This window comes from Platalea leucorodia (assembly GCF_965183815.1).
Source record: "Platalea leucorodia genome assembly, chromosome: 4".
NCBI classification, from domain to species: domain Eukaryota; kingdom Metazoa; phylum Chordata; class Aves; order Pelecaniformes; family Threskiornithidae; genus Platalea; species Platalea leucorodia.
The window spans coordinates 63,529,109-63,556,201 of record NC_138826.1 but is presented as its reverse complement, the minus strand read 5'-3'; the positions used below and the strand labels follow the sequence as shown (position 1 = coordinate 63,556,201).

The following is a 27,093-nucleotide window of genomic DNA, read 5'->3' as shown; positions in this document are numbered from 1 at the left end:
ATTTTCTTGTAGCCAGGAGGAATTTAATCCTTTTTTCCTGCTTATTCCAGGGCTTTCAGCAGAAATTCTCCTTCCATAGTAAAGAGATTGTGGCCATCAGTTGTTCCTGGTGCAAGCTAGCGGTAAGTGGACAATACTCAGGGAGACCGGTAGCAGCACCACTGAGTTATTTGCACTGCAAGCAATTTTGTTTATCCTCGCTCTCAGGGTTCCCTCTCTGTGAATCACCCCAGTTTTGCCATTTCTATTCCTTTTGCTCAAAGACACCATAACTTCACCGGGCTGACACGACTCCTTTAGAAGAGTCTTGTTGCACAATGTAGTTGCTGGCTATCTCCCATCAATGCCTGCTGCTGCTAGCTCAGAGAGCCAAAGAGCTCTTATACACACAGCTGCATCAAACTAGGTTGTGGTCTTCAATCTGTGATCTGTGTTTAAGTAGGGGGTGATTTTTTTTGTTGTTTTTTTGGGGGTGGTGGTGGTTTATTTTTTGTAAGAAGGGATGGCTAAGGAAGATCATCTTCAGTTATATGTTCCTAAGACACTGTGGTTTGAAGGACTTGAAGATGATGAAGTTGGGAAAATTGCTCCAATTTTTCTACCGTTGACCTCTTCTTCCTCACCATGCTTCCGCTTTGTCTTTGTCTTTCTTGGCCTCCTTATTGACTCTACTCTTTTCCTCTCTTCCAGTTTCATAATAAAGTCACCTGTTTCATGCTACATCACATTGAGGAGCCATGTTCCCTGGGGGCTCACGCTGCTGTCATTGTGCCTCCCACCTGGATCATTAAGGTGAAGAAACCTCAGGTAACTGCATGCTGATGTCTGTTTCTGAAGCTGTATGGCTGCACAGGGCCAGCCTGGCTTTGCCGCTCGGTACTCCTTCACTAAGGCATGCTTGTTCAACCCTGTCTCTATCCCTGAAACCCAGCATACATCCATGGTGATTATGAACCTGTATCCTCCTGCCCCTCCATCCAGCCTTTCAGTAGGTTTCCCTGTTTGGGATGATTAGCAACAAACATGATTTTTGTTCTGAGCAAATCCAGCTCAGGTTTGTTCCTCTAACTGTGACTTCAGCGAGCATACTGCAAGAAATCCCCTGTGTTGTAGGCAGTCAAGCATGTTTCATTAAATAGAGCTGAGCAAATACAGGGAAAAACTGTTCACAAACATTCACTTGAAGCTTTGGTAATGGATGTGATATATTTTAGATGGGATACTGTCTTGTGCTGAACACGATAGGGAGAAAAGGTATCCAGAAGAGAGCTGGCCAAAAATTAAAAGGGAATTCCCATCATGCAAGAAGCATTTTATTCTTTGAAAGTCTGTTTTCACTCCAGATTGAACTGAAAGAAACAGACAAACACACGCTGAACATATCAGGGAGCCAAAAATGCTGGTAAAACTTTTATTTCAGAAGCATTGAAACAAGGTGGGTTTTTTTGTTTTGTGTTTTTTGTTTTGTTTTGTTTTGTTTTTGGTTTTTTTTTTGTTTGTTTTGTTTGTTTTGTTTTTTTTTTTTTCTGAAATGAATAGTGTCTGGGACATTAAAACTTTCCACTCATGTTTTCCTGTAATTTTCCTCCAGAAATACTGGTTATATCAAGCACTGCTGTGCAGTTTTACATTAATGTGTCTATTCTTGGGAAGTGACCCAGGGCTTTCTGGCTCTGTGTCCTGGTTGGCAACAAGAAGCAGAGAAGTTCAGGCTGTAGGCAAGGCATGGCACTAAGACACAAATAGTCCCATGGAACTGGAAAAAGGTCTGAGTTGGGACACTGGTCAGTTTTCAGTTACAGTCTAGGGATACGACTGTCAGATTTGTGTGCAAGTAGCATTTCTAACAAGCTGGATATTAAAGACAAGAGCAGGGGAAAAAGAAAAAGTATAGAGTAATCAAAAAACTGACCAAGGAGACCAATGTTTCTCCTTTAGGTCCAGAGTAGGTGAGGTCCCTAGCCACCCTTCCTCTGAGAAAAAAGGTTTCTTTTGGCATTTGCATTTTTTCCCACACTCTTCTTTTGCTGTTAGTTTTACTCCAGCCTCCTCTAGATGAATCTTTTTTCCTCTTGTTGAAGAGTCCTTGGCAGCGATTTAATCTTCTTGGCTCATTTTCAGCACCTGTGTGGTATTTGGCACAAAAATGAGGCTGACTCCTTTTCTGTGTCCTTAAAGAGACCATATGGACCATTAGTCTGAAGTCTTTTGGTCCCTGGGCTTCTCTGCAGACTGCCTGGAAGCTCTGCTTTGGGCATTAGCCACAGAATTGGTAACTTTAAGGGTTCGTGCTCTGGAGGGGGATCCATGAGGTAGAGATCCTTGGGCTAGGAACCACTAGGAAGGACTTCCAAACTGTTGCAGTTCAGACCTGGAAGCTGGGTACTGCCAAAGTCCTTGGGCATCTTGTACCCTAACCATTTAACTACAGCTAACCCCATACACATGGGAGATAACTGATCTGAGAACCAGCTTCCTGTGGCCAGAGGTGCTACCCTCTTCCTAGGTCTGATAAGGAAACAAAAGCTTTTTTCACCCAGCACGTTTCCAATTTATTTATCATTCATATTGTTTTAAATCACCATTAAAAAAAAAAACCAAACAAAACCAAAACCCCTTTAATATGTTTTTGAGTATATTTTCTTACAAAACCAAAAAAAGTGTATTGACTTTTTTTATATCATTTTATGGTTTACCAAAACCCCTTTTTGTGAGCCAGAAATACATTGCAGTCACCATTCTCTTAACCAAGATCAGGAAAAGAATATTAAAACCAAAATTACTTTTCATTTTAATAAGAAGAAAATTCATTAGTAAAGATAGATGTATCCATGTCTGACCTTACTAAAAGAAGCCTTTATTTGATCTTTTGAATTCTTACTTAATTTAACTTTGAGTATAAAAAAAAAAAAATCGACATTTGTAATTTTCTTTTGATTTGGTATTTGGTAAAAGCAGGGTACCTTCCTTATAATATTTTTAGAGAGTTTTCTTTTTTGTCCATTAATTTTTCAGAAAAGTTCAAATAAAAAATAAATCTGATCCAATTAATTATAATTCATAGGAAAAATGCTTTTAAAGATTTAAAATGTTACACTTTAAGAAAATGTTATCTTTGTGTGCCTGAGTCATGAGTGAAGTAGTACTTCAATCCAATATTTCGTCTCCATTGTGTCTTGAGTCCTTGAAATTCGAGGTCAGTAGCATGCAAAAACTTTATCTTGAGTAATTGAAGCATTAGAGCAAAATGATATTAAGCACAGACAATGGGCATATTTCCATGAAACTTCTTAACAGCACCCATTGCAGTGTTAGTTCTGGGGAATGCATCTTTATTGCTGTAGAAAATACTGGTCATCTTTCAGATGTGTTTTCAGATTTTTGGCAGAAGTCTTGCTTTCTTATTTATTATTTTTTTAGGAAATATTTTCTCCCCTCCTGTTGTTTCTGGCCAGCTCTACCTCTATGTATTATGACCCTCTTCACCCTATATGCACGTTTGGTAAACATTATCAAATATTGACTGCATTCATTCCACAGCGTACAAACAAAATATTCAGAAATTTTTGTTAATTAAGATGGTAAATAAATGTGTAGCCAGCAATCTGTTTTTCACATATTCCACAATCAGAATAAATTTGGGTAGAAGCCTTTTTCTTATAAATTATTTCCTCAGCTCTAATTAACTACTCACATTGGTCACAGGCAACTCCTGAACTGAATTCCCTGCTCATATGAAATCAATTTTAGTGATGCCTTCATCCTGTTTGCTGGTTGTTTCTTTTAAGCAAATAAGATGGCTTTTTGTAGCAAAACCTTGCCCTGATTTGTAATTTTTATTTCTCTTTTTATTGCTACAAAAATGGTTTTCCATGCTTAGTTTGTACAACATGGGTCACCACCTTTCAAATATTGCGCTTGAATAAAGAGAACGCTCCCCATCTGATTACCAGCAACGTTGTGGTAATGAACATTATGGTGTAATTGGTTAAAGACAAATCTCTGCTGACAACCTACATTCTAAATAGGGAGCTTTTGCTTCTTGCAAGCAATTGATTGCAAGATGAAGAATATTCAGAATGGTTCAAATAGCTTTGGGATTGGTGGTAGCCCTGTATGTAATGATCCATTTACATGAATGGAAAACTCCCAGTATCTATTCCATGTTATTCATATTGTGAGACACTTCTGTAACTTCTTTACTGATTTCCAGTGTTTCTGTACTGTATTAGCAGCACTTTGATACCAGTTCTGATTTCCAGGGCTTCAAATCAATTCCATCTCCTAGTTTGTGAAAGCAGGTCACCCCTGTTGACTGGTGGTATTTTGTTATAGGGTGAGGTTTGGTAGCCCAAGTGTTGTTAGCTCTAGGAATGGACTTGCTGTGCTTATGTTGTGGGAGGAAAGTAGATAATAAGGAGGATCTGGCTGAGTCAGTCTGTCTTCTGCTTGGGAAGGCAAAGGCAGTAACTGTAAAATTCCAGGGTTTTTTTCTGTTCAAGGTGAGTAAACATGGTGTTTTCTTCTTTTCCTCCATTGAGGACCTTGAAAAAGTGCTAGTGAATATTTATACTTCTGGGTTTATCTCTATTTCCTCAATTGCTGAGTGCAGCTGGCTTGTCTGATTGTGGTTTGTGAGCAAGAAGAAGATGGTCAAGATTGGCCTTCCCAGAGGTTGTTCATTATTTAAGTATTTGAAGCCCAGCATACTAACAGGCTTTGAAAATGAAAGCTGAAATGTTGTAAATGAAAAGGTTGAAAGGGTCTGTTGGATTTGCATGAGAGAGTCTGTGCCTGTCACACCATCCAACACCATGCAAAAAGGACTCCAGTTCTTCTGTTCATCTAGCTAAGTTTGCTTAGAACTATAGTGACCATGTAATAATACCAAAAATCTCTCTTTAAGATGACCAAACTGACATCCACAAAGGAGAGGTTTCCTCTCTAAAGGCAAGTTAGGATTTACATATGGTGCCCATTTAAAGGTATGCTTTGCTATCAGGTACTTCACTGAATAACACTATATGTTTATAAAATACTTATCACCTTGTTATGTGGACAAGGTAGTATGCATCCATTTCTTCAGTTTAATGTGCAAAGACTGATGATTACTTATTGGCTGTTATTCTTCTGCATGTTTGCAAAGAGAACCTGCATATGTTTAAGCAGCTTTTTTGCCTTTCATCTGCTGTGGACATGCAGTTGCAATCATTGTAATAAAGCTGTAGGTTCTCTTAACACTGTAGGTGTAGGCGTGTTTAAAAAAAAAAAAAGTGAAATAACATAATTGTTATATAGCACATTTTATTGCCTTTTTGAGTGTGGAAATGAAAAATGTTGTAATAATGAATGGAGACAGAATAAAAGTTTCTCTAATATAGTTGTATGCCTCTTCCCACCCCACCCATAGGCAAGAAAAGAGACATGTTATAATGGGATTGAATGACAACTACATTTAAACCTTCTTTATTGTTTTTTTAAAATTACTCAGGATTTTACTAACTGTTTTTGCCCTTTCCAGAAGAGTTTAATTGGTTTTAGGTCCATCCATTGTGGAGGTAGAAAAACAAGTACAGTTCTTCTTCCAGAGGTACAATTAAGTACTTGCCTAGTATAATACCTAACTTGAGTTACAGATTATGATTTGCCAGCAGAATTCACTGCACTTTACCAATAGGATAAGTATTTTGAATTTTAAACCTGGAGAGACTGAAGCACAGGGAAAAGGCTTGATATGCCCATGACCTTTCAGCAGACCACTGGCAAGACTGGATAGACTAGATCTCCTCTCTCTGTCATGTGTTTTGCCCCATGCCAGGAAGAATCCTTCAGTAGAGAATGGCTGAGAAACTAGGCTAAGGCCCCCATGGGAGGCAGCTTTGAGAGTAATGTCCTGTACCTTTATATTGACATAAAGACTTTTGTCTACAGTCCGTCTGACTACTGAGGTAGGGCAGTGAAAAACCATACAGATCATATTGCCAATGCACTTCCATAGTCAGTGCGGTCTTTGTGGTTTATCATGCTTTCAAGATCACTTTGCATCAGAGTAGGGAAGAGTACGAACACTTCTTTAGATGGTCTCTCAAAATATGGTCTAAAAGGGCAAAAGTCCTGTAATTGCTCTGCAGAGCTGTCTTGTCTTCAGTATTTTCAGTAAGCAACACGGCATGACTATATCCTGGTCCACGAGGAATGTTGAGAGGTAACAAAAAGCTTGGGCCCTTGTGCTCTGCAGCAGGCTTCTCTTGGTCTGGATGAAAAAGGACAGTGTCTTTAGGTATTTGAGTTAGATAGCTGTTAGGTTTTCTAACTTCTCAGAGATGTGGAAACAATAATTTCCGTATCTGGTTTGTCATACTGAAGTCTTGAAATTCTGGAAGTGGTTGTTAGGTATTAAACAGAATCTAGTAGCTATTCTTGTCAATGTTGGTTAGCAAGTAGGATTAAGGACAGACGTCACTGCTTACAGATTTGATGATCTCTGGTCATTGACTTTTTTCATTAGTGGTATGCTTTTGAATAAGGTCAGGACAAAAATGAACTTTTGGATGAGCTGAGTGGATCTTGCTCCCTCTCTTGAAGCCGGAAAAAAACCCAATAAACTTTCTTCTAATTCTCTGTGTTACTTTATTTCCTGGTGATGGCTAGACTAGAAATGGAAATACTGAGAAAATATTTACAGTATTTCCTATAATACAAAATTTCAATCCTATGGAAAGTGATAGGGTTTCCTGCAGGTATGACTTCAGTTACTGAATTAAAATAATTAAAAAATAAAAGAGATTTCCCCTTTTTGGACTGTTCTTATCACACCAGAACACCTTTTGGTTCAGTATCACTGAGCAGGCTATTGCCAGCCTGGAGAATAGCTTTGATGTAAGTCCTATTTTAACAGGTTCTGCAAAAATACAAGCAGTTTTATGTTTTTTTTTCCCATGTAGTTAAGTGATATTGTTATTTAAAAACAAAGCAAATGAAAACCCACAAACACCCCCCTCACCCAAATCCTTAAATGTTAACAATTCAGTTTGTTCCTTAGCAGATGATTACACAAGTTTCTTGATAGGCTGGAACTGACTCCACAGTGCCAGCATCATACGCCATGGTGGCCTACGTTATGTTGAGTCATAATGGTTGCCAGAGCTAAAATTTGTTGTTTTCTTTCCTAAAAAAAACATGAAAAATATCTCATTTATCATGTTTTTTATTACATCTTTATGCAGGTGGTCTCCATACCAGGAGACGAGCCTGATTGGGCAGGAGACTGGAGCCCCGAAGGGGAAACGGGCGTCTCCTACCCCTATTGGGAGGGTTGGCAGGTACAACATGTGGTGTTATGTGAGTCTATGGGAGCATCTGATCTTTTTCCCCTCTCACAGCGTGGGAAAGTTTCCAGTTCCAAAGCACCAGTCTGGTCTCCGTGTGTGGCTTTCTCCATAAACGGTGGTGTGGAAGTGTAAAGCATGCAGCGCATGTAATTTAAATCTCGAGCATGTGCCAGATACTCTTATCATTCTCCAAGTGGACATGCATGGAAGAGCTTCGTAAAGGGGCTCTGTCTGGGCCTGTCTTCTAAATTTTGTTTTGCTTTTCATGTATTCTTTTTTCTTTTGATGTAGAACTCACTAAAGACTTCAACACGGCGAAAGAAGAGAACATCTTTTAAAAGAAAAGCCAGCAAAAGAGGCAATGAGGTAGGTATTCAAGTGCTTTGGAAATCAGGCTCCTTTTGTTTAAATGTCTAAACACAGACTTTAAAGTTTAATTTTTTTACTGCAGTGTTTAATATTTTTTTTCCACTGGAAAATTCCATGTTATTGAATTTGTTGTGAGAAGAGATCAGTTTTGATAAAACTTGTATGAGAAGTTTTATTTGCTGAGTTGATTTTTTTTTTCAAGAAACAACATACCAGGCTCATGAAGGAGCAGCAGGCTAATGAAAGAGCGTTCCCTTGGGATGTAAGAGACTCAGTTCAGACCCTTGGTTACCACTAGGCAGAGCAGGGGTATGAAACTGGGTTTGTGAAATTCATGGTGAGTGCACTGATGCAAGGGTCTGGTCCAGTTTGAGGGTGTCTCCCTCAGGACATGTCATATTGGAAATATTCTGTTTGTGTGAAAATTGACATTGGGCCACAGAAAGAGAGAGAAAACAGATGAATGATATGATGGTTTGATTTACCATGTAGCTTATAGAAGACCTTGTTTCTAGACCCTTCTTAGTGGTTTAGTTATATAGATGAACACCAGCCTCATGGGGAGAGGTGGAGGGAGACTCACGTCTGCATAGCCAGAGCTCTCTGGTTAAGGTCCTCACTTGGGTGGTGGGAAAACTTCAGACCAGAAACTTGAATCTGTGTCTGTCACAGCCCAGGAGAGTGCCCTCACTAGTGGGCTCTCTGGTGTCCTGCAGGGGTAGGGTGTAGGGAGGTAAATAGCTTCCTCATTGACATGTCATGTTTGTCCTGTGACATGTGCTCAAAGGTGGGAGGGCTGGCAAGGCCAAGAATTCAAGAGTAGATCATCTGCCACTAAGTGCTGATACAACTTCTCTGTTAGATGGAATTAATGAAATAAGTAGTTTATCTCATTCTATTTTCCATTGGAAAATTGTTTGTATTAGGAATAGCACTTTATCTGACACATTATTAGTGCTGTGTGAATAATTGTTTTTTTCTGGGGAAATAACATTGAGTAAAAATTTAAAATAGTTTTGTGCTGGCCTAAAGTGATTTTTTTTTTTTTTTTTTTTTTTTGCCCTCTTATCTTCTTACTCCATTGTCTCGGCTGGATAAATTAGTCCCAGCTGAGCACCCCATTAACCTGGCTGTACTGTTTCCAGTACCTGAGGTAGTTTTGTCAGAGCTAGGTTGGGTCTCCTGCATGTATTATGCCAGGGAAACATACATAGCTTGTACTAAAGCTGTTTCTTGCTTCCGTTTCTCAGGATAACAAAGGTCGGCCATTTGTGATAAAGCCTATCTCCTCTCCACTCATGAAGCCGCTGCTGGTTTTTGTCAATCCAAAAAGTGGAGGGAATCAGGTAAGAACATCATCTGGATCCAGGTCACAAAGTTTTAGTTTAACAACAGTGTTTCTGCAAATGAGAATAGTTTTTGGTGAGTCAGACAGGAAGAACTCTATGCAACTGAATTGCGGTCCTTAGAAGAGGTCCTTGCTGTTGAATGGCCTTTCCACTTCAATGGAATTGGATGGGCGGAATGGATACTTGAGTATATGAGCAGTTGTATTCCTATCTTCAGATTCTTGAAAGTAATCTAAAATGATAGTTTGGAGGTTTTCAGAAGACTTAATCTTTTCACAGAAAATTTAGATTGCCAATGAAGTTGTAGACTTTTATCCAAAAAATGATTTAATTTTACTAGGAAAGCCTAGTGAAATTAGTGAATGTAAAATGACACATTCCTTTGGCATTTAAAAAAAATCATTACTGGTCTTGTACTGTACCGTGGAGAACCAAGTTTCAGTGACTAACATGATCATGCAGCAGACTTCTTAGAGTTCTTGGAATTAAAACTTATGCAAGTGAAAGTTTTGCAGATTCATTCTGCCACTTTTTGAATATCAAATAACCTGGGTGCCTTTTGATAAACAAGGCCTTCTGGTTGAAAAGAAAAGATTGATATAATATGTAACAGAGACCTATAGTGCATGGAGAATGGCATAGCTGCTGCTCACTTTCTCCTCTGTTAGAAGAATAAGGGAGGATATCAAATAAAACTGCTGAGACTGATTCAAAACAAAGAAAAAAGTTGGTCCTTCTCACAGTGTGTAGTTCAGCTGCATAACTCCTTGCCATAGGATGTCGTGGATGCTAAAAATTTAAATGGGCTGAAGGAGAGATTTGGAAGAGGAAACCCTGAAGGTTACTGAAGTCCTGGACCCCACTCTGGCTCAAGAGCTCTATGAACTGCAAATAGCTGAGGCTGGCAGAATACCTACAGCAAACATCACATTTATTTTCTCTGTTCTTATACCCTTTTCTAGGCACTTTGACTACTATTCTTGGTTCTCCACTTAGGGGAAGGTGTCAGACAGAAGAGCCATGCTTCAGAAGGGGGAGCTATCGAAAATTCCTGACTTGCACGCCCTAGGCTATGTCTGAAATGTATTCCTGAATTACTTTGAAGTACAAGCTGGCCCCGTGGGGTTCTTATGCCTCTTCTGTTAGTAAGAGATCCTGCTGCTTTGTGTCTGGGCAGAACATGAAGGAAGGGAATCAAGTGTCTGGAATATGAACCCAGATGTTTGAGAAGGCAGAAATTATATCTTCAGGTGATGGGCTGGCCATGCTGCACTGAGGGAGCATTGGGGCAGCTGTAGCCCAGAGTCCTTGGCTCCTGCTTCATTAGATGGTAGAGGGCTACATGTATGAGTGTTCGTGGTGGTGATGGTGAAGGTCAAAGCAGTGTCATTGCTTGGATGTTGTGCAGAACACTGTTCAATGTGATGGTGACTTTGCCCACAAACTTGTTCAACTTCTTGCTGTCATGGATGGCTGAGGGTGGTGTGGGATAACAGAGGTTTCTTGTTGTGGGTGGTGAGAACTAGGAGAACAGGTTGCTGTGGGAGCTGAACCTTTGGTCTGACCCTGAATGCCTGTTCTTATGAACCATTAATGATCTGTGTTGTTAAATTTAGTCTATATGTATTCACATGCACCCTGCCCAGATTGGTGGGTTGCTATTCTATAGAGCAGTCATCTGCTATGCCATCTTCTAGTTTGTCTCTTGGTTTATGCTTTTTCTTTGTAAAGCACAGAAGAAAAAAAAGCAGCCCAAATATAGTCAATATTGAACACTATTATTTCTAATAATCATAAATCTATTCCTTTGATTTTTCTCTCTTCCCAGGGCACCAAGGTTCTCCAAATGTTTATGTGGTATTTGAATCCACGCCAGGTCTTTGATCTTTCTCAGGAAGGGCCACGAGATGCGTAAGTTCTTGAGACTTCAGTGCTGCAGACCATAATTCTTCTCTTATCAGGAAAGCAGTTAAAGGTCTCGCTTGGATAGATTGGTAGACTGTGTATGGGGTTTACGTGTCCAGGTTGGGGGGGGGGAGTGGGGAGCTGCAGTGGTGGCTTCTGTAAGAAGAGATCAGGAGCTGCCCCCATGTCAGACAGCTAGTTCCAGACGGCTCCAAGACAGACGTGCTGCAGATCCCACAGTGCCTGACCATTCCCTAGTGGCTGAGCATTGCAATGGGGTGAGGCTGCCTCCAGATTTCCATACATAACAGCAGCATGCAAGTACCTCTGCTTGCTGAGTAGCTAACTCAGCTTCTCTGCGCAATAGTTGTGAGCCTCTGCCAGGGAACGGAGGACCTGTCTTTAAAGCAATGATTCTCACTGCTAAGGGTTAAGAGACCATCCTTCTATGGTATTTGAGATAGGTATACTTGCTTTAGTCAACCATCTGTTCAACTCTACTTTCACAAGTTAGGCAGCACAAAAATATAGTAATCGTGTAAAATCAAATATTTACCTGTATAACCACAGTCCAGGTATTTGCTATTCATACTTCTAGAGCACCGAAGCCTTTTTTTCCTGCTGAGATACCTACACTGCTACTCCCCTCCTGATGTATAGAAGCTTTGAAGTATACATACAGTTTTCAGAACTGTGTAATGGAGTTAAAGGAGGATTAGGTCTTCTGGTCACTCAGCTCTCTACATTGTGAATGTACCCCCTCCATTGGGAGATATTTCATTGTGCCTCTCTCTCATGCAACTGAAGGAACAAGTCTTTAATGGGTGCTTTTTTTGGCTCTCCTGTTGGTATCTTAGATCAGATATCCAGAGAAAGAGCTCTCTTAGATGTTATTGCCTTCTGTGGTGTTAAAGAAATACAGTTAACCAGCTGAAGGAGCTGTCATGTTCCACATGCCTCAGAAATGGTGGCTCAGCAAATCCTGAGGAGGAATATCAAATTTTGTTTAAAAGCCTCAATGTTTATATTTGTTTGCTTTAGGATAAGAGAAAAATGGAAGATTTTTTGTCATCTCCAGAGGGAACATGAGAATCTGGCCTTTCAGATTTAGCATGGAAACATGCAAAACTGATCAAATACTTCTCAGGGGGTGCTGCCTAACCATGGAGGAAGGCCCCAATTCACATCCTGGTGGCTTTGTGTGTGTGTGTGAAGATGTGAAGTGAGCCACAGGGCTCAGGTTGGGTTGGGGCCAATGCTGCCTGCGGCTGCCAGGGCTGATGCCTCCTCACTGCTGAGGCTTTCAGTAACAGAGTTTTATTTTTTTCTTTTATTTTTCTGCCTCCACCCACACCCTTAGTAATGAATATTTGAAAACGCAGTAAGCGGCGGTTAAACTGTCACTTGGCAAAATGCATAAAAAGTGCCTGCATAATTGTTCTGACTTCTTTTTTCCCCCCTTTTTTTCCCTTTCCCTCCCCTGGCCAGGCTGGAGCTGTACAGAAAAGTGCCAAACCTGCGGATCCTGGCCTGTGGCGGGGATGGGACGGTAGGTGGCCGGCGTCTGGCAGCCCTGTGGTCATTACAGAGATTAAATTCCTTGCAGTTGTGGGTTTCCCACCTCACGATGCCTGCAGAGCCAGATAATGTATATTATGCTTGTGAAATCTACTTTTTCTGAATTTTCTGTGTGGCCTGGCCTGTGTAGTGATGGGGCCAGATCCTAATGTCCAAGGTCCTATCTGCTTTATGCATAAAGATTTCGTACAGCTTAAAAAAATAAACACTAACTTTGCTGGCCTCCTCTCACTATTTACACAGATCTGAGGGTCTAGTAGGTTAAGTCAGTGTCTGGGGGCCATTGTATCTTAATTTCTGCTCCTTCCTGCTGTTGTCTCCGTGATGTCTGAGTACAGTCAAATAGGGTCTCCTCTGTACCTAAAGAAAGTGAGTTTCCCCACTTCCTTTACAAAGCATCTGTAAGGAAGGATATCGCATCGGTCTTACTACTAGCCCGGGATCTGGCAGATCCATGGTCAGTATTTTTCTTTGCTACTGAATTTCTGTATGTTCTTGGATAAGCGAAAAGGGTCAGATCTTTAAAGGATTTAGGCACCTTCAGTTGGAGACAGGCTCTGTGGTTCAGGGCCTGGAGGCCAAAAGTGATAATGGAGGCATTACAACCACATTCTCTTTCCAGTATTTAGGAATATTGTAAGTCTCGGTCTGTGCCACCAAGTGCTTAAATACAGTTGAAAAACTGACCTTTAATCTGTGAAGATCAGTTCCCCAAGCAGGTACTTAATAATAGTTGTAACCATAAGTGTAGTAAAGAAAATGCATTACTGGTTGCAAGGTGCAATGTCTTGGCCTTACATAGATATATGTAGATATTTTGGGCACGGGGAGGTGTTTTTTTGTGTATTCTTTTTTTTTTTTTTTTTTTTTTTTTTTTTTTGTAGTGAGCTGAACAAACCCTCAACCTGTCTCTACTTGAATTTCTGGGGGAACTTTCTGTTTAGTTTCTGTGCATTCTTTTAAAATGCCAGCTGTAGGGGTTATTAATACTAGTGCTTTCTCTGCAAGAGTGAAAAAAACACGTGATTTGACTACTGCCGTGCTGGTACCTGGGACAATAAGATACTACTGAATTGTGAATATTCCTTGAGAAACCTGCAAGGCATTGCTTTAGCAGGAGACATAGCTGAAAAAAAGAGTTTCAATCTGTTTCTGAAAGTCTTTGCAGCTTCCATCTGAGGAAGCCAATATTTTAATAGGGGAAAAAGAAATCTTCATCCTGAAAATATTAAAATAGAAATGAATGCAACTACATTTGAGTCTGACCATCTTTTGTTTTCCCTTTGCTTAGCAGTGCAAGCGACAGGTGGCAGCACCTTCTCATTAGTATGAGCAGCACTCTGCTATTACCTTTGCTCAGTTTGAAGCAAATTAATATCTAGTTATTCCCAAAGCCATTACATCTAAAAATGAAAAATCTGGCTCAAATGGACTTAGTGAATATTCAATGAGACCAGATGTTACCTTGCATTATTGAGGTGAATCAGAACTTATTGTAACTTTTCCATCATCGCTGCTTGCTGTTCCTTTCCAGGGCGTAAGTGGAATGCTTTGCTTTCAATTAGTCAGGAGCTTTCTGTTTACAGGGAAATGATAGTCTTTGTCATCCTGGATTGTAAAACTAATGTGCAAGGTTTAGAAATGACCTCAAGTTAAATAGTAATGTTGTACTGCTAAATTAGTAATTTGAAGTGTCTGTTTATCAGTTAAAAACATTTACAAAAGTGGTAGGTATTGTAATGCTACCTGCACCAGTGGGAGGCTGAGGCACAGATGTATGGATTAAGTCAGTGGCAATGACAAAGGGCTAATGACAAAAGACTCTTAAAGTCCTGGCCCTAGTGAAGTTATTGGGACTCTTTATTCTGTCTCCTTTTATCAATACTGAAGGATAGATTTTTGACAGGTATAGGATTACTTGTTTCTGAAAATCTCTTAAGGACTGTACTTAGTCCTACCGTGATGCCTATGATAGACCTAAGTACCTTTGGTGACATCCAGGTTCATGAGAGTTGTAAGTGAATCAGATGACTGTTGTCAGACAATGAGCTCTAATGTGGGTTCACATCCCGGATGAATGCTTTAATAGTTGTACAATTGGTTATGATAAATAACTGTCTGATAAATGCTATTTATACTTAATTAAATTTCTCCAAGAGACTTGGAGAAAGACATACCCTAGAATACCAAATAGGGTGGTGGTTGCTGTATCTATCAGGCCACCCCCACTCCAGTCCTTCAGATTGCAACGGTGGTTCCCAATGCCCATGTTATGCTGGGTACCTTTTGTGAAGCTCCAGTTTCATCCCAGTTTGGTGTAAGAACCTATTTGAAATCATAGTAGTGGAGAGTTGGGGATTTTTCCTCCCCCAATAGTTGCGGGACAAAAAATCCTGTCCAGCTGCAGTCAGGATTTCAGTTTTATGTCTTATTTAAAAGCTCACATTTCCAATACAGACTGCATCTTTGAACATTGGCATCAGGAAAAAAAAAAAATCAATTTTTATCTTTTTTTTTTTTTTTTCTCCTTAATTCTTTATTTAGAAATGCAGCATAGGTCCTTTCACAGATTTTAATTTTTTTTTTTTTTTTTTTTGGTAAAGGTGAGAAATAGTTTAAGAAATAGTCCTATTTTCTTGTAGCAAGAATTTAACTCATAAAAAGTTACAGAATATTTTCAGCAACTCTTCTTTACCTCCTTGGAAATTTCCATTTAATGAAAACAAAATATTTTACAGTAATTTGTTCCTTCTGCCTCAATTTCTGTTTAAAAGTATTATGTAGTCTAGAATAGGGACAGGAGAGAGAAACAGCTGTCTAAAATAACCAATAGTTTATGACACAAAAGAGCCAGATTCATTGGAACCCAAAGTCTTCAACCCTGAGCATTAGAGTTTGTCTTATATTCTAGTCTTCTATTTATATATACATATGTATGTGTATAACTAGAATATATATATTTTATGCTTTGCACTGAGTGAAATAATTCAGCACTAAAGTCTCTAAGGTCTGGGGAATGGGACATCTGTGGGCAAGTCCATGCTTGACTTCATCTGGACCCTCTGTTCCAGTTCCAGGACATGCTCTGAGATACCATGCTGTTTTAAGGTGTCTCTCATCTTCTTTCAGGACAGTTGTCAAAGGTTTAGTTTCTTTTAGCATGAGGGCACTTAAAAAAACTTACCTTGATTCATTCATATTTATTCTTCACTCATTTTTACATACAGTATTTTTCTGAGCAATAGTTAGGCAGCCTTAGCCAGGTGTAATTCTATGTGTTTTCATTTCCTGCTTAAAGAACAGCAATTTATGTGCTCCTTTTCCTCAGTAACTCGGTGTGCTGTTGAAGACAGCCAGTGTTTACATCCCACTGCTTCTGCTTGCACAGGCGCTTCAGGAAAACTGCTGTACCTGTTCTCTGAAAGGCGAAACCTCAGAAGAGGCAGCTGTAGAGTTAAATCCTCACTTTTCCTTCTCCCTTTTGTTTTACTTGATCTTCTCTGTAAAGGGGATACTATCAAATTATCAAATCAAAATATGTCTTTTTCCTTTTTTTCCCATCCCTTTTAATCTTCCTGACTAAGTATTCTCTGCATTTCCTGTTTTATAGGTGGGCTGGATCCTCTCCATCCTCGATGAGCTGCAACTCAGCCCCCCGCCTCCTGTGGCTGTCCTTCCGCTTGGCACTGGGAATGACCTAGCCCGCACCCTCAACTGGGGTGGGGTAAGCACTGACTGGGGTACCCTCATGTGCAGGCTCTCAACTTGCTGGTCTGATTTAGTTGTATAGTAGGGTGAAACTTCACTTTGGCTAAAATAGGCAGGGCTGTGTCCAAGGTCTGCTTCAGTTAGGCACAATGGTTTGGTTCAGTTTCCAGTCAAGGATCTTGAATTATTAACAATGTAGTTGTAATAAAAGTGTACACAGATGTATCTGTCTGGTATTTTAGGCCAAGTAATGAGAAGGATGTGCAGGCTTCTAATTTAAGCATAGTTTAAACTTTATTTCTCTCTGTTTATCCTTGACTACACCACTGGAGTTTCTCCAGGCAAGGCAAATACACTTTGAGTTCCTCTCCTTATGGTCTTACTTTGCCTGCCCGAGACTTGTGTACCACAGCAATAGCTTGTTACAATGGTTGACATAGCAAAAATTAGCAATATTTTAGAGGTGTTCTTAGGAACATTTGATCCGGCCTCTATGAAAGGAGGGAAGTTTGCCAGGTAATTGGTGAGTGACTTGCTTTGCTTTCACTATCCATGGCTGATACTCTACTGACACTCTCTCTGCTGTCAGGGTTACACAGATGAGCCAGTGTCCAAGATCCTGTGCCATGTAGAAGATGGGACCATTGTCCAGCTGGACCGATGGAATCTCCAGGTTGAGCGCAACCCTGATTTGCCACAGGATGAGCTGGAGGATGGGGCACGTAAGGTTAGAGCCTTCTTTTTCTGAGGGAGACTATAGGATGCTTAAGAGCATCTTTGGGTTACACCATGAGATGCATTAGTGGAGAAGCTCTAAAACTTTTTAATTCTCTAGTTGCATCGCTTCCTTTTGCTCTTTTCAATGCTTCCAGAGGTGTGTGAAACGTAATACATACCAGCAATTTATTTGTTGTTTGTAAGTCTCAGACATTGAGCATTTATCTGAAGAACGAAGTCCTGGCAAAAATCCCTGGCATCTTATCTGAAAGGTCATTGTTTTGTTTTGTTGTTTTTTTTTTTTATCTCTAGTTAAGCTGGGGTGGCAGGAGAAGCAACCTTGTGACCACCATACATTCCTAAATTGGAGATATAAAATTAAGAACAGGATGTAGAATTTTATTCCTTCGGACTTTGCTAATGGATACCAATGGTTCCCTACTTCACAGCAAGGAGTAGTGTATTTTTGTATCTAACTTCTTTGTGTATGGGTCTCCTTATGACCTTGATATTTGAAGAATGGGAAGATCTTTGTGAGGGGATCACGTTTATAGTAATATGTCATTTGGACTGGAGATGTTGAAAGTATTACAATCACAGAAAAAAAATTGTGAACTATTTTCCTCTTCTCAGTTATAATTTCCAGCTTATTGGATGCTACTGTTCTCTCTCCACAGCCCCACTGGGTGTGCGTAATGAAGAAGAGGCCAGATGTGTACTTCTCTGCTTCATGCATCCTCAGTAGAATTAGGGCTTCTTGTCTGGGTCTTGCATTGCTCCTGGTTATATATGAAGCGGGAAGAACACAGCTTGAGTTTCATTTGCCATGCCGAGCTTGAAGTGCCAGCAATTAGGAAAACCTTCATATTGACATGTTAAGTGGAGCAGCATTATGGGAAATCTCAATGACAACATAAGGAATACTTTGTGTTTACAAAGATACATATATGATCATAAAGCATTGTAGATGTGTTTGTGTTCTTTAGGCTTTTGTATCTGATCATTTTCCACAAGCTATTACTAACCTTCAGAGCAACCTTCTGAATACATTTCCCTAATATGTTCCACTTTCTTCTTCTTAGGTTTTCATGAGATGCCAGATTTAAAGTAGTTAATTCCTGATCTGTCATGGAATGCTTAATTCATGGTTTTTTTACATGTCTTTTTATTATCCAATTACAGCTTCCACTCAGTGTCTTCAATAATTACTTCAGCCTTGGATTTGATGCACATGTTACACTGGAGTTCCATGAATCTAGAGGTAATAGGAACTTATTTCCTTAGCCTTGGGAATGGGTAGTTATTTTACGAATTACAAATGGAGTTGGATTTAACATCTTGTTCTTATAATTCGGAAGGAAAGCTGGAACATAAAAACCCAAGATACAGACACAATTAGGAAGGAAGTGATTGTATCATGAGTTTCCAAGGGACTTGATAATATAAAAATGAAAAAAGTACAAGGAAAAATGGCATTCACTGGAGGAAAAGGGCTAAAAGGGGAGCTTTTCAAAGTTTTTGATCTTTTAAAGGAGATACCAAGTACAGATATAAAGGAAGTTTATGCTGATGCAGAAGTGTCAGGATAAGAGCAGAAAGAAAAACAAATGTAAGTTAAGTGTCAGTTTTCCCTCCAGTGTGGAGGTAGAGGGAAGAGAAAAGCTGTGAGGCTGTGGAAGTAGCAGGGTAGCAGGCGGATAATTGTGTTCTCAAACTGAACAGCTGTTACCTATGGATGAGTATAGCATAATATCATTGGACTTGGTACAGACCTAGAGTGTCTCTGTGCAAGTGAAATGTTTAATGAAGTCCACAAAACTGTCAGGAATTTGAGCTGTTGTAGCATCTCATTTGTCCCCTTGCTGGTGGCAGTTATACCACCCCATACAGATCCAAATGTGGCTTAACAGGCGAGCTTTGGACTGATGTGAACTGCTCTATTTATATGGTTTAGGCAAGCATGCTTGTGGAAACAAACCTCGTTCAATTGTCTGTGTTCAGCTTTTGATCATTTCAGCCTCATATGCAGGTATTTTTTTTCTGAATGACAGCCTTCCTTATCTTCACTTTCATAATATCAGAGTGTCATTTCAAGATGAAAAGATAGCACTCTAATGCCATGCTAAATAAAGAGCAGGATACATGATGGAATGAGCTAATGCATATTTAATAATGTTTAAGACTGCTTCAAGCTTTAGGAATAATAATGAGAGGCCACAAAAGGGCACAGGAATGAAACTATGACAGCTGTATGCATTTTTTGATGAATGCAGATCACTATGCATTACTAATGTGACTGTGAATATACTGTAGAGATGAAATGCGTGGCTACTTTCTCACTTAATGGAGGCATTACTTAATAATGAAGTAATGGAGCCCTATAAAGAATGGATGTTATTCCAGAGATGCCAGTGTTTTAAAAATTTACATGGGTGAAAAAATACTTGGCAGACCAAGCTGTGTGTCTGTGAGCGGGTATGTGTGGCCAGGAGAGCTTTTCATAGCAGAAGTGTTTGCTCTTACAAGTCATCACTGCTGGTGTCTTCCTTACCCTCTCAAATGCTAAAATATACAAATGAGTTCTATGTGTTTTAGGAAAGAAAAGCTTGTAGCGTTGGAGGTGTTGCTGGTGTGTGGGTTTTATTGTGTTTCATGTGGAATTAAGCAGTGCAAAACAGATTCTCATCTCATTTACAATTGCTGACAATCCAGAGAAATTCTTAGCAAAACTTTAGCAAAACTTAAAGCACTTTCATGGCTGTTGCACTTGTTCCATTAAGACAAGTGGTTGTATGCAATTGCTTGTGTGGAGCTATTGTAATCACATACAGTATTAAAACAAACACCGTACCCATCCACTCTTCCCCTTCCTCCCCCCTCACCTCCAAACCAAAATAAATCAGATATTGATTTGAACTCTCGACCTATCAGGGCATTTTATGCAATAGAGGTTGGTCAACTGTTATATTTAGAATAAGCAGTCATTGCAATGTCTCAGAGGAACCTGTACATGAATGTGGCCTTTTCCATGGCAACCTCTACACTTTTCTTGTGACTAATCAGATTGATCCTTGAGGGTTGCCTCCAAGCCTGATGTATTTAGCTCTGCTTCTTCAGGAAGCGTTCTGGGTAGCAACTCTTTCTGGAGTCGCTGTTTCCTCCCTTGTTATCCTTATGCTTTGGTGGATCAAGGGAGATGCAATTTACTTTATCCCTGTTGACACGCTATTTGCTCCATCAGCTCTCCAGGACTGTTCGTGTACAGGACACTCCCCCGCCCCACGCACACATGTGTGTGGACACACACACACTTTCCTTTTCCTATTCCATTGATGCCTTGAGAAGGGTGAGGATGGAGTGAGCCTTGGATATGCAGTCAGTGATTTACTTCTACAATCGAAATTGCGCTCTACTCAACTTTAGGCTCTATTCTACATCACAGTCCTCTGTCCCTACCCATACTCATCTGCTATGTCAGAGGTAGGAGCAGTTCAGTATGTTGAAGGTCCCTGACCTCAGAAAGGCTCCTTTCCGGATTAGCCAGTTCCAAACTGGGGCTTTGGTTCGAGTCAGTATTTGTAGTAGGATCCACATAAAAGCCAGTGCCCTGGTGGCTGCTGCCTGGCACCATCGGGGATAACAACATCAGAGAATGTGTAGCACGGGCACTGAGCCTTCAGGAGCCTCCTGCTTCTTAGCGTGGGATGCTGAGACTTTATAGAAAGAGCTGTGAGCTCAGTAAGTGAGATGAGATTTACTTACGCAGTTAAATTAATCGTTTTAAGAAGAGGTGGCCCTGACTGCATTCCAGGCTCACCTGCAACACAACAAATGGATGATAACAGTAGCTGGGCAAACAATCAAACAAGAAATGCAGAGTATGTAGCTCACTCTCACAAAATGGAGCCTTATATTGTGAGATATAGCGACTTCAATGGGAACTAGAAACATTGTTTCAAGTGGTCATTTGAGAAGAAGTAATTTGGAAGTGTTCACACCAGTGTGATGCTTTAGCCAGAAGGACTATCTTGATACTTGGATGTTTTCACTAGAGAATTACTGAGCAAGGATAGGTGGTTGGTACTACCACTGAATACAGTGTCAGAAGGGCTGCTTCTGAAATCTCTGGATGCTACAAGCTAGGAAAGCAGTTCTCAGGGAGGCACGACAATGACCTGTATTCTGGGAAGCATGCCTTATACTGGGAGATTAAAGGAGCTCCATTTAGCTTATCAGAAAGAAGGTTAAGAGGTGATTTAATCACTGCCTGTAAGTATTTACTCAAGGAGAAGATATCTGATAGTTGGGGGCTCTTTAATCTGACAGAGAAGTATAATAAGATTTAGCAGTTGGTAGTTGAAGTCTGAAAAGTTCAAGATAGGAACCCCCTCCACGTTTATTTTAACAGTGAGAATAATTAACCATTAGATGTGCATTACTACTGGACCATTAAAATTCTCCATCACTTAGAGTCTAATCAAAATGAGACAACTTTCAAAATAGGTTTTAGAGTAACCGCTTATTTTTTTGCTGCAGGAATATTTGGGTAGAGATGTCTTCCTCAGTACCTCTTTGTAATACATCAAAATTTAAGTGTCTGTTTCATCTTGTAATTTACTAATGCTTTACTCCTGCTTCAAAGCATGGGTTAGTGTTTCATGGATTTCTAATAATTCTTAGCGGTCTGTTCTGCGTTGGTAGAAATAGAATTATCACAAATGGTACTGAGGGATCATAAAATGAATAGTCTGAGAGGTGCTAAATTAACTGATTGTATTCTTGTTACCTCTTTGCTCATGTTTCCATCTATTTTCACTCTACAGGAAAGGGGAAGAATTCAATATCAATGTTTGAAATCTGATAGCAGATGATGGCACAGATGGGGGACTCTCACACAGGAAAATTATATTTATGTTAATAGTTTCACTGTGTGGTGTGGGCTAAAAGCACTATAGTACTAGCAGGGAAAGTGAAGGTACAACGGAGTCTACTTGTTTTATTAGGGTGTTCATATTTTTCCTTTTTATCCTTTCACAGAAGCAAATCCAGAGAAATTCAACAGCCGATTTAGAAATAAAATGTTTTATGCAGGGGTGAGTTGTGATTCATCTTACGGAATGATGCTAACTAAGTTGTTTTAATGTTTTCTTAAGTACCTTCCCCCTCACTTTCTCACATCAGGAGCTCATGCCAGTTCATTTTGCCTGTTGCAATTTAAAGTGTAGGTGTACTGTTTCTGGCAATGCTGCACACATGTGTCTGTTGGAAAGTGCCTCAAGCACCGTTATTTTACAGTGCTTAGCAGGTGAGAGAAATGCTACTCCTGTGGACATAGTACTGGTCATGTCTTGCTCCCCCTGCTCCTGGCTCATAAGCTTCTCAATGAACTGCTCTGCTTCTTTCAGGGTTTGGGCAGCACATTGATATTGACTTTTCTAAAGAAATTCTGCAAGTGTTAGCCTGTATCTTTATAGCTTTGAGGAGTACTCTTGGATGTAGGGTCATGGGCAGTGGAAGGCAGAGATTAGCTATTTGGAGTGATTCATGTTCATATGTGAATACACAGATAAAATTATCCACTTCTGCACTCAGGAGGTACATGGGCAATGTTTTAGTCTAAAATACAGTTATTAAGAGAGAAACATTAATTTGGTAATGCGTGACATATAATGACTTTCTGGATGATGATTCCCACCATACCCATGTGCCTTAACCATGGAAACAAATATGTGAGCAAGAATTTGCATTTAAATCCTTGGGTGCCCAAGGACTTCTTTGGTTGAACTTTCAAAAGAAGTATCATGATTTAAAAAAAATAAAAAAATCATATCTCCTGAGAGCAAGAAAGAATAGGTTTGACAAAAGGATGGCATTTTGGTAATTAATTGTCACTGATGACAATTCCTGCACTTATTTCTGTTGCAGGCAGCCTTTACAGACTTTCTGCAAAGAAGCTCAAGAGATTTATCGAAGCATGTTAAAGTCGTGGTAAGTATAAGAAATTGTGTCATGGTGTTGTGGGAAGAGGGAGGAATGGAGAGAGAGTGAGGTGAGAGTTTAATGGCTCTGTTACTTTTCAGTTTTGAGCATGACATTTGCAACACATTCCAAGGAAAATCTTGGGAAAGTTGTTACAAAGCAGCAACACTTCTCTTGTCTGTGGCTCCATTCAGCAATTTCTCTGTGCTCTGTCACTTTGGCTTTGTAGTGTGATGGTACAGACCTGACTCCAAAGATCCAGGAGCTGAAGTTCCAGTGTATAGTGTTTTTAAACATACCCAGGTAAGCTGAACACAGATGCTTGGAGTTATAAAAGAAAAAAAAAAAATACCTACAAGTTGTCCTAGATTGGGTGGATGTGCAGGAAGAGTATTGCCACTGTGTTGCCTTCTTGAGAGATAGGTGCTTATAATACTGTTAATTAGCAGTACAGAATGGGATCCGAGTTCAGGGTGCAGCTAAACAATCCTTTAAAAAGTTGAATATCCTGATACAGAGAGAGTAGAAATGATTAACAAACATGCTTTCAAAAGTTGTGCACCTAACCTGAAAACAAGACAGTAAAGACACAGGTGCCTGGTCTTCTGCTTAATTAGAAGCAGTGTGAGAAAAAAGGGGGGGGGGGGGGGTGTAAGTGGGAAGGATCAATATTTTTCTGGTAAAGGAACACCAAACTGTTGAAAGAACTGCTTTTTTTTTTTTTAATGTTAGAAAGTGTCCCAAATAGAAATATAGCTGTATTCTTAAAAATTGTCTATCTTTTGCTCTCTAGAGCAGTAGTCTCCAAACTGTTTTTGATTGTGCATCCCTATCGGTAACAAAATTTTTGAGCACCACCCCAATATATGTATATTTATTTATAAATTATATACATGTACTATGGTATTAATATATTACATGCATTATAAAACATATACAAAAATAGAAATTAAGAAAGGATGCGATAAAGATGAAACAAACACTCTTTTAATGGGTTTTTTCTTATTTGCTAAAAGTACAAATAATATTTTCTTCACACACCCTAATTGTCTTGTCAGTTGTGAATTTCTCTTGCACACTCCCTGTGGTACATGCACCCCATTTTGGAGACCACTGCTTTAGACAACCTACCACTTTGCTCCACACGCAATCCTAAGCACTTGATCTTTTGAGTCCTGCATTGTCCTCGCTCCAAGCTTCCACTTGGTGTCACCCCTCCAAAGTTCCCCTTCTGTCACTCTTAGATCACTTTCCTATCATTAAAGAATGGATGTAAAAGATAAATGCCACAGCTGCATCTGTTCCTGCTTCTTATTTCTCCCTGCCTCCTCAAACTATGAAACATTTTGCATTCCTTATGATGTTATAGGTTCTGAGCTAGCAGGGAGAGTGGAAATGGAGCTCCAAGGCCGGAGTAGTTGCTGCAGCCCTATGCCTGCCTAGTAGAGGGGCTTAAGCAGATTTCTGGCTCAACAGCTCATCTGCAAAAGCAAAGAAAGTGGGGAGAACAAAGTGCTGCTGCTCTGTTACCTATTTCCTGGTGTTTCCCGATTTTCCTCTCACAAAGGAACCTGCTAAAGATTATGATGGATACATCTATGGATGGTGTACCAGCCTGGAAACAAGAGACAGGTTTTCCCTTTTGTCCAGTCTATGCCAGCATAACTTTTAATTGTCCCTGAATTGAATCCTGGAATGCATATCTGGATACTTCTGGAGGACAGCAGAACAGGCTAATAGTCAGGCTACTAGTCAGGAGCCATCAAGGCAAACTGCTTTCTCAAAGCTTGCTTTCCAAACCTCTTTCTGTAGGTATTGTGCTGGCACAATGCCCTGGGGAAACCCTGGAGATCACAGAGACTTTGAGCCTCAGCGCCATGATGATGGCTACATTGAAGTCATTGGGTTCACCATGGCCTCACTGGTGAGTATATTGCAGGTGCTACCAGACTTGGTGAATTCTGTCGGCCGTGTTACAAAGTGCAAAGTTGTCCTCATTACTGAAGAACCACCATGATTCCACATATTCAGTCGGCTAAGGCCAAAACATGCTCTGCTACTGCATTTTAAATAAGGGGGACAAATTGTAGTTTTCTCATAAAAGAAGTGTCATTTAATAATAAAAATTTACTCTTTGCCAAATATGACTAATTTGCATGTGCAGTGCTCCCAAGTTAAACGGCAAGATTATTCCAGTAAAAACAGGATGCATGCATGTTTTTACTGTGGGAATGTTCTACAGTCAAATAATTACTGCTGTTTCTTTTTAGCTTTTGTATATTTCAATCTATGGCATAGAAGTTCAATTTTTTTTGTAAAACTGGCTACTGGAAACAATTATGAAATTATATAAAATTATATGCCCATACAGTTTCCATATGCCCACTAAATATGTTGTGAAAATTTAGTAACAGCTGTGGAAAACTTAGTAATATATCTGGCACAAATGTTATCTCTCTTTTTGTTCTACTAGGGAAAGAAAATTCAACCAACAATTTTAATTTGGCAGTGCTCTTTCTGTCAATGCTGTTCTTAAAGTGAACTAAAGCTGAGTTACTATAAAAGCAATCTCACTGTAAATACCCTAGTGTCCTACTATCATAGTGGTTAAACACAGTGACAGTCTCTTCAGAGGATGACTAAATGCAGTCAGAGAGTTGGTAGTTATCCCCGTGCTAGTGTTAATCTACCTAAGGCACTGCAGCTTGGACTTAGTGTGGCCAACAGAAGGCACATATCAGGGCTTCCTGGCAGGTTTGTTTAGGTCATGCTTAAGTCCATACTCTTAGGCCTTTGTTGCTGCTGTGTCTTGTGTGGATTAGGTTAAAGCTAACATGGATAAGCCTGTTTTCACTAAACTCACACACTTATTTGTTGTATGACCTACCCTCAGTGCATATCACATTCAGTGAATACCCATGATAATGGTGTTTGCTTCCTCAAAGAGAAATTCAGACAAATCTAATCTTCAAAATAAACAAAAGTAAAAGGTTGCCTTGATCAGCAATCATTCCTTTAGAAAGTCTGGGTTAAGGATTCTTTTTTGGTCTCTTTTTTTTTTTTTTTTTTTTTTTTTTGATGGATCTAGTGAGTTAGGGAAATAACCTAGAAGTAAGCAGAATTCTGTTTGTTAGCCTAGTAGATCTTGTGGAATGACCATTTGTGACTTCACCCCTGAACATTTTAGGGTATGTTTCTGAATACGCTGTCAAAAGTCTATTCAGCATGTACTAACTGGCAATTTTTAGCTGGAATCTTTTCTGGGTTTGCCACTAATGTGTCTCTAGCCACTCGCAGTAGCTAGAGTGATCTCAAAGCTGCCACCAGTTTCAGTTGGGACTGAATTTAAGTAGTTAGGGCTCTTTGAGCATTTGTTTCTCTTTAAAGGAAGCCTAGTTAAGAACTGAGGGTCTACAAGTCTATCTTGGTTGTGGTGCTGAGGAACCATTGTAACCCTAGACTGTTGATATAATCCTAACTTCCTCTGTATGTCTCCCAGATGTGCTTGGTCATACCCAAGATGGTCTGTGAGACCAAGGAAGAGAAGTACTTTATAAGAAGTGTTATTATGAATATGACTGACCATATTATCAGTTGGTCCATAATATTAAGCACACAGAGCAGGATTAAGGTCTTGACTTGTGTTTAAACTGCTTTCTGTTAGTAGTGCATTAATATAGGATTTTTTTCTGCATCAGGTAGATGAGAGTTAATAGTCACACTACAAAATAAAAAAAAATACATTTCTGCCCAAACATGTCTTCTTAGAACTTGAAGGATCTGCTCATTGCCCTCCTTGTTTCATTTCTTTGAAATGAATTCTTGAACATGATATTTAATTGTTTTTAGCAAGGTCCTTCTGCTTGCTCTTTTCAGACTGTCTCGTCTCGAGGCTGAGTTGCTGTGTAAACTTTGATAATATGGATTTTAGATTTATCTAATTCACATTAAGGACTGTATTCTGTTCAGGAAGGGGAAATAATTTTTCTGTCTCACAGATGTACCCAATTAGGGTGGTTGTTTTAAAGAGCAAATAATTAGTAGCATTACTGTTAGTGTAAAAACAAACCAACCAAAACAAATTGAAAACTTTATGAATAAACACAGGCATTCATTTGTGCCTGCACGTGTGTGTATACATATTTGCATGTGTGTGT

At 39.7% G+C, this 27,093-nt stretch overlaps 1 protein-coding gene across 4 annotated transcripts in view; it reads left to right on the top strand.

Moving 5' to 3' along the window:
* Nucleotides 1-699: 699 nt before the first annotated feature.
* Nucleotides 700-27,093, top strand: part of DGKI (diacylglycerol kinase iota) — a gene marked incomplete at its 5' end in the record, with an annotated part of 114,390 nt that continues 87,996 nt past the window's right edge. For 2 of the 4 annotated variants that reach the window (XM_082309235.1, XM_082309234.1), the window contains 12 exons: nt 700-807; nt 7,623-7,709; nt 8,951-9,046; nt 10,878-10,960; nt 12,443-12,503; nt 16,143-16,256; nt 16,830-16,967; nt 18,140-18,218; nt 21,995-22,050; nt 22,883-22,945; nt 23,166-23,239; nt 24,749-24,860. In XM_082309235.1, coding sequence (XP_082165361.1) covers nt 715-807; nt 7,623-7,709; nt 8,951-9,046; nt 10,878-10,960; nt 12,443-12,503; nt 16,143-16,256; nt 16,830-16,967; nt 18,140-18,218; nt 21,995-22,050; nt 22,883-22,945; nt 23,166-23,239; nt 24,749-24,860 — 1,056 coding nt within the window. The remainder of the gene's footprint in view (nt 808-7,622; nt 7,710-8,950; nt 9,047-10,877; nt 10,961-12,442; nt 12,504-16,142; nt 16,257-16,829; nt 16,968-18,139; nt 18,219-21,994; nt 22,051-22,882; nt 22,946-23,165; nt 23,240-24,748; nt 24,861-27,093) is intronic. The other 2 variants (XM_082309232.1, XM_082309233.1) reach the window with 1 other exon arrangement.